The sequence below is a fragment of the Carlito syrichta genome, unplaced genomic scaffold, assembly GCF_000164805.1.
Source record: "Carlito syrichta isolate Samal-C Ts95f unplaced genomic scaffold, Tarsius_syrichta-2.0.1 Scaffold303667, whole genome shotgun sequence".
Classification (NCBI taxonomy): Eukaryota; Metazoa; Chordata; class Mammalia; order Primates; family Tarsiidae; genus Carlito; species Carlito syrichta.
In genome coordinates, this window is record NW_007247763.1 from 217,380 (window position 1) to 228,414 (window position 11,035).

At 38.4% G+C, this 11,035-nt stretch overlaps 1 protein-coding gene across 3 annotated transcripts in view; it reads right to left on the minus strand.

Moving 5' to 3' along the window:
• Positions 1–11,035, minus strand: part of GK (glycerol kinase) — an 89,740-nt gene that overhangs the window by 11,036 nt on the left and 67,669 nt on the right. For all 3 annotated transcript variants that reach the window (XM_021712843.1, XM_008058969.2, XM_008058968.2), the window contains 5 exons: positions 2,761–2,839; positions 1,876–1,972; positions 1,353–1,437; positions 677–797; positions 424–567 (listed from right to left, as the gene is read on the minus strand). In XM_021712843.1, coding sequence (XP_021568518.1) covers positions 424–567; positions 677–797; positions 1,353–1,437; positions 1,876–1,972; positions 2,761–2,839 — 526 coding nt within the window. The remainder of the gene's footprint in view (positions 1–423; positions 568–676; positions 798–1,352; positions 1,438–1,875; positions 1,973–2,760; positions 2,840–11,035) is intronic.

Consider the following 11,035-nt stretch of genomic DNA (forward strand, 5'->3'; position numbering starts at 1 on the left):
TGGAGGGCTGAGGTGGAAGGATCACCTGAGCCCAGCAGGTTGAGGCTGCAGTGGCCGTGAACATGCCACTGCACTCCAGCCTGGGCAACAGAATGAGACTCCAACTCAAAAATAAAAATAAAAATTTTTAAAAGGCTATTCGAACTAGCTCTAACTGATGGTGTGGTAGTGTTATTCTTCTACACAAAATGACTGTAAACAGCAGAAGCGAGTGGTTTTTAAAAAGTTACTTTAGAAGTTTTTTAATAAGAAACTATTTCTCCCATTCACATTTATTCAGTATGGTCCAATATGCTTAGTAGCAAAATTCGAACATTCACTATTTTACTTTGTTCCTAAACTTATAACTAAAGAGAAAGGCAAACTTCCTCACACTAAGGTCATTTCACAGTACATCATTAAAATTTCAATCTGTAAATATACCCTCAGCGTTGATCTGAGGTTCAAACCGCTCCATCGTGACGGCTGACAAATCTTCAGGTTCGAGACTCCAGACACCAACTCCTTCTGCAGCCCCTGCTGCCATGGCAGCGCCCAGTGCAGTGGTTTCAGGCATGGAGGGCTTCACTGAGGGGAAACAGCTGCGTCAACATCTTTGCAGTTACATATGCCTAAAGAACTAGCCCTTCCGAAGAAACGTGACTCCAGGAGATTAAAGGAATGAAGGCTTACTAACCTACTGGAATATACAGAATGTCTGCTTGTAGCTGCATAAGAATTTTGTTGCTGGTCATTCCTCCATCTACCTGCAAATGACTGAGTGGAATTCCACAGTCGCGATTCATGGCATCCAAAATCTTAAATAAACCAATGCAATTAATGTTATAAAACGATGTCATAGCAACATCTCTGAAAATGGCAATTCTCCATTTAAAAACTCTCAAGAGCTTCAGAGAGTCTACAAAGTAAAATCAGGAACTTCTTATTTTTGGTTTTTCAAGCCCTCCTTGATGTGGTCACTGCCAACTTTTCTCTCAGTATACCTCTGTATTCACCCTGATATTCAACTCTGCCAAACAACTCTATTTCACACCCTGTCTTCCAGCTTTGATGCCTGTGTTTGTGCTATTTCCTTCACCTAAAATATACCACTCAAGTCTTCCCTCAACCACAAAATGCCCAGTGCCAAACGGAGAACAGGAAGTTAGAAGGTAATGGCAGCTGGAAGAAGGAAAAACAAAACAAAACAAAAACCTACCTACTTAGATAAGAATCCACCTATTTAGATTAGTGTTTAGGCTTAATTTTTGATTAACTTTATTTTCAGTATTCAATAAATTTCAGGCATTAATACATAATTTAGAAGTAATAAAAGTAGACTAAGTACAAGAAAACAGGCCCATATGTATTACCTCTCGGGTTTGGAAACAAACAGCTTCTAATGCAGCAAAAGCAATATGGCATTTATTGGTGAACTGAGTGAGTCCACAGATTATCCTAAAAATACAAAGATTTTCAGATCAGAGTGGTATAAGCAAATCATCTATCTGAAATGTCTTGAATATGGAAAGATTGGACATAATTAAGTAACCCAGGCTTCATAGTTCACAATTCTGAATTCACATATGAAAAAGTTCATGAACAGATGGCAGTAACATAAAACCAAATCAGTATTCATTTAGATGATGCCCCTTTGCAATACAACTTGAAGACACCTTGAAGATAAAAAAAGATAATAACACTAACATGAGTATGGATACGGCAGGGGTTGCTGCCAGTTGATTTTATAACTTATTAGAGCTTAAAGATTCTGAAATTGTATTCTCCAACTAGAAAGTTTTTCTCAACATTTAAAATTCATTGGAAAATAGACAAGAAACTACTTTAGCAAATAAGTCTAAACCCCCCAAAAGCATACTGTACTTTCATGCTTACCCTCTTGCACTGGGCTCCCAATAAGGGGCATATAGCCCTGAAAATGCTGGGACAAAGTAGCAGCCATAAGAAGTACCTACTTCTTTAGCAAGTTTTTCTAAGATTAAAAAAAAAAAAAAAGGAAAAACAAAATCACATGAATATCCTACTTTACTGAATAAACATACCTATTTAAACAAATTAGGACAGGGATTTTGGTTTCCAATTCATTAGTAAAGCAAAATGTTAATTACAGTAGTATGTTAGGAACAACAAAACCAAGTTTCCCCCCATTAAACACCTCACTAAAGTGTAACCTAGCCCAAGAAATTAAGGAACTGGATTCATTTCTTTAAGGTATTTTTAGCTCACTTCCACTATTTTTAAGGTTGCTGACTAAGATGAAAAAGTGGCCTCTAGTGTATCCCTGATCAGAAGTGTATTTCGGATTGTCTCACCTTTGGGCAAAGTTAAACAAGTGAATGAAAGAGTAAGTTCAAAGTAATTATTTACAGACTGAAAATAGCCTATTAATACTTAAATTGTAGGTACCAGAGTTTTAATGCTCACTTTAATCTAGGCATTAAAGCTTCTTCTCATCAGATAAATTTAACTAGATTATTTTACCTGTAGATTTTGGCAACCTCCAGTGCTCAATTTTACACTTGGGTAATGTTTATGCCTTATCTTGCTAGTTTATTAATAACCACCACTAATTATGTCAATTCACCATTTTATAAATCTTCACAAAATAGTCTTTTTTGGTATAAGTCAAACTCATAATAGGAATCCATATAATTTATGGATCACATTCAGGGCAAAGTTAAGTATTTACAGATTGCAGAGATAAAATATTGAAATGCTTCATTCTTCGGACTTCCTAACCTTTTGTTAGAACATACTCACCAATTTCTTCTGAGGACTGTATAATTCCAAGATTGTCTCTTAGCCAGCGAATAACAGCACCAGCTATAGCTACAGATCCCTGAAGCAAAAAAGGAATCCGAGACAAAATATGTGTTGTTACTACAAAAGGTTTGTATTAACCATATTCTCTGTGTATGACATAACGAGATGGATAAAATTCAAACAATTTCAATTTTGGGCCTCCTACAAATACGATAAACTAGATCTTCTAATACAAACAGTTTTACCTAGGTCACTAATGAAAGTGATTGGCATTGATCTATGGAGCAGTTTACTTCTTGTACAACTTTTCTATTTGTTGCTAAGCTGCTGAGGCACATTATTACATAGAATACATTCCCAACTTATCCACAAAGTTACTTGGAGGGACCACATTAAAATTTTTTTCAACTCCGTTTCTCATATAAGGGGGGGACCCAAACAAAACCAGGATTTATAAAAAATTGTGTATTTAGTCTTACATGTTTGCACTTCAGTCACCTTCAAAGTACTCTCTGTTTGATGCAATACACCTATTGAGATGCTTTTTCCACTGCTTAAAACATTTTTTGAACTCATCAGTTTTGATGCCTTTCAGTGCTTCTGTTGTTTTTCTGTTTTACCTCTTCCACATTAGCAAAATTTTGCCTTTTGAGGACTTTTTTCATCCCAGAAAACCAAAAAAGTTGCTCAAGGCGAGATTGAGTAAATCGGGAGGGCGGGGCATGGGGGTCATGACATTTTTGGTCAAAAACTGCTGAACACTTAGTGTGGTGCAGGCAGGTATGTTGTCACAACAGTGCTAGCTGGTACACTGATGCCTATGGGTTCCTAGAACACTTACCTTGTGGGGGAAGCCTGTACTACAAGATGTTCACCCTTCAAAAGATAATTCTGGCTTTCTGTGGGTCCCCCCTGGTATCTAATAGTATAGCAGATCAAGCAAAAAACTTAGCAAAGAAGCTAGCTACTAAGTAATTTTTCCTTAAAATAAAATCACCAAGGAATGGATTGAGGGGGAGCTGTGACAACAAGAATAAAAACATCTGATTCTGAGTGAGATAAACTGGGTTGAATCCCAGTTCTAGTACTTAATTGCTATGTGATCTTAGGCAAGTTACTTAGGCTTTCTGAACCTCTATTTCTTCACCTATAAGATGATGGTGACTATAACAACACTTACCTAAACAAACTACTGTGAGGCTCAGTATGAGAATATATATGAAGGTTCTTACTAAATGTGAACATTAACTTCATATTTTAAGTGTTAAGTGTCAGCCAAATTCCATTGACTGAAGAATAGCTAAAATGTGGCATGGCTACACAATGGATTATTATTTGGCTATGAAAAGGAAGGATGAACCCGCAAACTCAGGCAATCCACTCGCCTTGACCTCCCAAAGAGATAAAAAAAGAAAAGGAATGATGTATTATACATCCTACAACATGGATGAGCCTAGAAAACAGTACACAAAGCGAAAGAAGCCAGGCACAAAATACCATGTATTGGAGGACTCCATTGATATGAAATGTTTAGAATAGGCAAATCCATAGATACAGAAAGAAGACTGGTGGTTGCCTAGGACTGAGAAAGAGAGGTTGTGGGGTTTGTCTTTGGAGTGATGACAAAAAAATGTTCTGAAGTAGACTATGGTGGTGGTTGTAAAAATCTGTGAATACAGTATACTAAAAACCACTGAGCTGTATACTTTAAAAGGGTAAATTGTGTTGTATATGAATTATAATTCAATAAAGCTATTATAAAGAGACCCTCAGGGCAAAAAAGTATTAACACAAGCCATTAGGAATCTCAAAAAATACACATATTTTTGGCTCTGATGTTTCATTCATATAGATTATGAATGCAAATTACTTCCACAGAGTCACCCCAAACCAAATGTCAGGTGATATTAAATGCAGGAACCTACTTCAGTTCTACTATCTGAATCTCAAATGGTCATGCCTTCTTGCTGTCGGTTGTCAGGATGTAAACAAACTAGAGGATGAGTATACTGACACATTCCATCATCCATAACTTCTCTGAGAAGTCACTATATGTTACTGCAAAGATGTAGAATGCCACGACTGTTCTATTTATAAGTGGTTTTTTAACTATTAAAAATTTGAGGAACAGATGTGACATAGCTGTGTAAATAAAACAAGGCTTTAAGTATGGGACAAAAATAATTAAACAAATACCTTACAAGAATTGCTGACCCACTTCATCCCCCCGCCAATAAGTTCTTAATATACTTCCTAATTTTGATATGTACACAGATTTAGGTGCTTAGTGGAACTATTCAGAGAATCAAGTAAATTTTTTGTTTAGAGGGACTTAAAAACATTACTCTCCAACTCAAAAAAAAAAAACAAAAACAAAAACCAACAAACAAACTTTACTCTCAAATTTCCTTTAGAAACAGACAATTCAGAGATAGTAGCTGCCAAATACTAGTAAATGTATAAGAGTTCCTAGATCACTGCTGTACAATAGAAATACAATGGGCCAGGCGTGGTGGCTCATGCCTGTAATCCCAGCACTTTGGGAGGCAGAGGTGAGAGGATTGCCTGAGCCCAGGGGTCCGAGACCAGCCTGGACAACTTGGCGAGACCTCATCTCTACAATAAATCTAAAAAATTAGCTGGATGTGGTGGCACGCGTCTGTGGTTCCAGTTGCTTAGAAGGCTGAGGTGGAAGGACTGCCTGAGCCCAGCAGTCTAAGGCTGTGAGCATGCTGCTGCACTCCAGCCTGAATGACAGTGTAAGACTCCGACTAAAAAAAAAAAAAAAAAAGAAAGAAAGAAATATAATGTAAGTTGTATATGTAATATAAATTTTTGTTACATTAAGATAGTAAAAAGAAACAGGTAAAATTAATAAGCTGGGTGTAGTGGCTCATGCCTGTGATCTCAGCACTTTGGGAGGCAGAAGCAAGAGGTTTGCCTGAGTGCAGGGGGATTTGAGATTAGCCTGGGCAACTTGGTGAGACCTCGTCTCTATAATAATCAAAAAATTAGCCAAACATGGTACATACCTGTGGTTCCAGCTACTTGGAAAGCTGAGGTAGAAGGATCACCTGAGCTCAGCAGGTGGATGCCTGGGCAACAGAGTTAGACTCTGACTCAAAAAAATTTATAATATATTGTACTTAACCCAAAATATTACAAATGTTATTTCGACACGCAATCAATAATAAAATAATTGAGACATTTAATTTTTTATACTAAGTCTGGGCAACATAGCAAGACTCATCTCTGAAAAAACAATTAGCTGGGCATGCCATAGTCCCAGCTACTTAGGAGGCTGAGGCGAAAGGATTGTCTGAGCTCAGGAGGTCGAGGCTGTGATGAGCTGTGATAGTGCCACTGTACTTCAATCTGGGTAACAGAGTGAGACCTCAACTCAAAAAACAGAAAAAGTGACAGGATGTATGTGATGATGTGTATGTGATTATGCTGTATACATTTTATAAGATTATTGCACCTGTCATACTGAATATTCTCTCTTCCTTGCTGACTTTAAGGAAACATAGGGCCGTGTTGGGGGCCCTTATGTAAAAGTACTTCCGGTGGCCCTAGAAACTGAGAGTGGTTTCCATCTGACAGGTGGCATGAAATGGAAGCCCTCAGTTCTACAACAAGAAACTGAATCCTGCCAATAGCCTGAATGAGCCTGGAAGCAGATTAAACCTCAGGTGAGACTGCAGCCTCAGCCAATACCTTGACTGCAGCCTTGTGAGACTCTAGTCAAGGTCCTCAACTAAACTGTGACTGGACTCTGTACCTTTGGGAAGTGACAAATAATAAATGTGTGTCCTTTTAAGTCACTTAAGTTTACAGTCATATTTAGTATATTGTAATAGATTCCTATTACATAGGCTTATACCTAAAATGTAGTACCTAGCTCAAGAAAGATGAAAAACTCCAAAAAGGAAATCTTAGCACTATACTTATAAGTCATACTAAAGAAGAGATGGGGAAAGAGACATTTAAAGAAACCAGTGGGGCAACATAGGAAACCCTCTTTGAAGCTCATACTTGAAAAAGAAAAAAACGGCATGATATAGGATTTGGTATTTAAGCAATATCTAGTGTATGTGTATTGTCTGCCAGCCTCCTGGGATAGAATAGAAAACAAGACAGACAAATACCCAAGCCTCAGGAACCCCACGTCCTAGCAACATAATACAGAACATGGAAATCTCCAATCCTAAGTAAGTACAAGTTCAGAATCACATTAAGGGCTCCCCAAAATGATTTTTGTTTTGTGAAACAATATTTAGAAAAAGAAGAGGAGCAAGGTAAGGGAGAAGCATAGCTTCGGGAAAGACAGTCAACTATTAACAAGAAGATGGAGGGAAGGCAGAACCACTTAACCGCTCTATTGTGTTCCTGTTGCTTCTGCCACTGAGAAACATTTTCCAACTAGAAAGGTAAGGCAAATTTAAGTAGTTGAATATGAGTTTGAAGTCACAGAAAAACTTAAGGATCCTGTGTCCTGATTTCTTTTTACAAATAATGAAACTGAAAATTGAGAGATGCTAAAATGTTGGGCCTAGTATCAACTGCCAGGGGCTTGGGAGAGGAAAAAAAAGCATTTTCTTGGTGATGAAAAAGAAGATGTTTCCATCAACTTCAAAAGTTCCCTTTGTTCTAAACACAGAGGACAACGACACAATATAAAAAGAGAATACTAAAACAACACATGCTGATTCAAAAACAGAATAATATCTATATTGACAGAAACAGAAATGCATAATAACCAAGCAGGATTAAAGCCACAAGCATAATGGGTTCTGATTTATTTTTTTGTATGTGTCAGGGAGTAGAAGTGGTTGCTGAGAATGGGTTCCTGCAGAGGAAAGGAGTCAAAAATTCTTTGTGCATGACAGGGAATAGAATCAGGTTCAATGCTTGAAGCCAGGGCTAGGTGGCGCTCTCTTACTGATTAAGGCTGTGGTTTAATGACCGATGAGGCTGTAAGTGAAAACTCTAAACTACGTGAAAAAAATTTATAATTAGGAAATCAAGGCCAGGTGCGGTGGCTCACGTCTATAATCCCAGCACTTTGGGAGGCCGAGGCAGAAGGATTGCTCGAGTCCAGGGGTTTGAGACCAGCCCGGGGAACATAGCAAGACCCTGTTTCTACAAAAAAATAAAATTAAAATCATAAATAAATAAATAAAAATAGCCAGTGGCATCTACCTGTAGTCCCAGCTACTTGGGAGGCTGAGATGGGAGGACTGCTTGAGCCCAGAAGGTCGAGGTTGCAGTGAGCCATGATGGTGCCCACTGCACTCCAGCCTGGGCAACAGAGTGAGATTCTGACTCAAAAAAACAAAAACAACAACAACAAAAGGAAAAAGAAAAAATAAATCAAGCAACAAAACGTAAAAGCTGGAATAGAATTTATTCCGGTCTGACAAAGACTTTTTTAAAATAAGTATGCTGAAGTTGTTCAGAGAAAAATTAAGACATGACTTCCATTAAAAACAAGATACTACGAAGCAAAAGAGAAATGAAACAAAATCAGGTAGATGTGAAAAATAACCAAATAAAAATGTTGGAAATGAAAATATTGAATGAAATGAAAAAGGTAGTCGATGGGATAAACTCTAGAATAGACAGATGATGAGGAAATTAATACTCCCACACACTGCTGGTGGGAGTGTAACTTGTTACATCTACTGTGAAAAACGGTTTGCATTCTCTACTCAAAGTGAAGATACAATCTATGGCCTAGAAATCCTCCTCCTACAGAAAGGGTACATATTTACATCAGGAGACATATACAAAAATGTTCACAGCAGCATTTCTAATAATAGCCAAATACTGAAAACAACTGAAATGTCATCAGTAGTTGAATAAATACTAAACCGTGGTAATTTTATATGGCAGTGAAAAGGGATGACAAAACAGCTCTACCCAACACCATGGATGAATCTCAGAAACCTAATGTTGAGTGAAAGAAGTGAGATTAAAGAATATGTACTGTGTGACCCAGATATTCATGTGTGTGCTCTTTCTTTCTCTTTTAAACTTTAAATACATAAAGTACTTACAAACATGCAAGACTGAATTCTGGTGTTTAGGGTTACACATTTAAGTGTTATAACGACAAAGACAAGTAAGGAAGTGATTATGATTAAAGTCAGGGTGTGCTTATTTCAGGGGATAGGGAGAAGGCTGTGATGGGGATGGGGTACATAACGGCTCTTGGGGTTGGTGGTATTCTATTTCCGGACCTGGGTACAAGGTACATGAGGCTTCTTTTTATAATAAGCTGTCACGTTGTATATCAATATTCAATGCATTTTTCTGTGCATCTTATGTTTCACAATACCAAAAAAGGAGGGTTTTATGCTTGGCCCTGTTTATTTTAAAGGAGGAATTTGGAAATGGAAGACAGATACCAAGAAACTCACCAGGGATGCAGCACAGAGAAACAAAGAGATTAAAAAAACACAAAAGAGCAGTTAAGAGACATGGAGAATGGGTTGAAAGGTTCCAATATTCATCCAATAGCAATTCCAGAAGAGGATGGAGGTAATGGTAGAGGAGCAATATTTGAAGAGATAATTGCTGAGAATTTTCCAGATCTGAAGACAGACTTGGATCCAAGTACCTAACAGGATAAATAAAAATAAATCCAAACCCAGGCACATGATAGCAAAACTATAGAGCATCAGTGATAAAGAGGTAATGTTAAAAACTCCCAGACAATAAGCCAGATTTATCTACAAAAGGACCATATTTAGATTGACAGCACAGGTCTCCTCGGCATCAAAAATAGTCAGAAGGGACATGGGAAAAACAATTGTTAATCTAGGATATTATACTCACTCCCAGAGTGAGGGCAAAACAGATGAACCTAAATAGAATAGGTTTACTATGTATCCCATGCTCTTACTAAAAGTACTATGAAAGGATGTCCCTCAGCAAGGAAAAAAATGTTGCTGGCAACGTAAAAGTTGTGACTAAAGAAATGATACCGAAAACAGAAATGCATAAAATAAGGTAATAAATATGATTTAGTATGGGCAGCAAAGAAAATAGTAGCAATTGTGGTATGTTGAGGAAAAGGGGAAAATGAAACTTTAAACTAAATAACATGCTGGTGGAGGTGGTTAAGGGTCAGGTATTCACAGTCCACATCACGGGTAGGAGATTAAAAATACTAAAAAAGCCAGGCTTAGTGGCTCAGCCTGTAATCCCGCGCCTTTGGGAGGCTGAGGTGAGTGGACTGCCTGAGCCTGCGGGTTCGAGACCCGCCTGGGCAGCGAGACCTCATCTCTACAATAAATCAAAAAATCAGCCGGGCGTGGTAGCGCATGCCTGTAATTCCGGCTACTTGGAAGGCTGAGGCGGAAGGATCGCCAGAGCCCAGCAGGTCGAGGCTGCGGTGGCCGGGAGTGGCCACTGCACTCCAGTCTTGGCGACCGAGCGAGACTCCAACTCAAAAAAAAAAAAAAAAAAAAAAATACTAAATGATTATACACACTATTAGCAAATAGATAGTTAAATATCTTTAAAAAAGTAGCTGGGCTCGGTGGCTCAGCCCGTAATCCCGCGCCTTTGGGAGGCTGAGGTGAGTGGATTGCCTGAGCCCACGGGTTCGAGACCTACCTAGGCAACTTGGCGAGACCTCATCTCTACAATAAATCAAAAAAATCAGCCAGGCGTGGTAGCGCACGCCTGTAATTCTGGCTACTCGGAAGGCTGAGGCGGAAGGATCGCCGGAGCCCAGCAGGTGGAAGCTGCGGTGGCCGGGAGCGGCCAGGGCACTCCAATCTGGGCGACGGAGTGAAACTCCAACTCCAACTCCAAAAAAAAAAAAAAAATTAAACGTACCCACAAAAGAAAAACAATCACCAGGACAAGAAAACTAAATGCATTTTGTTGCTTTCAAATCAGCAGAGGGAGAATAAAATAAGACTAAAGATTGAAGATTGTAACTCTAGTTTTAGGTTTTTAAAGAGGGTAGAAAATAACATTTAATGCCTCCAATTTCCAAGCCTAACAATAATCTGTCAAATTAAAAACATTATTAAATATATACTTTGCAAGCACTTATAAAAAAATTAGTATGACCAAGTAGAATTAGCGTGAATTTACTGAAAAAAGGTTTTTTATTCTAGCATTATTCCCTATCCTTTCTTGTTTGTTGGTTTCTTTTTAATGCTTTTTTTTTTTTTTGAGTTGCAGTCTCACTCTGTCACCCAGACTGGAATGCGGTGGCCGCTCCCGGCCACCGCAGCCTCGACCTGCTGGGCTC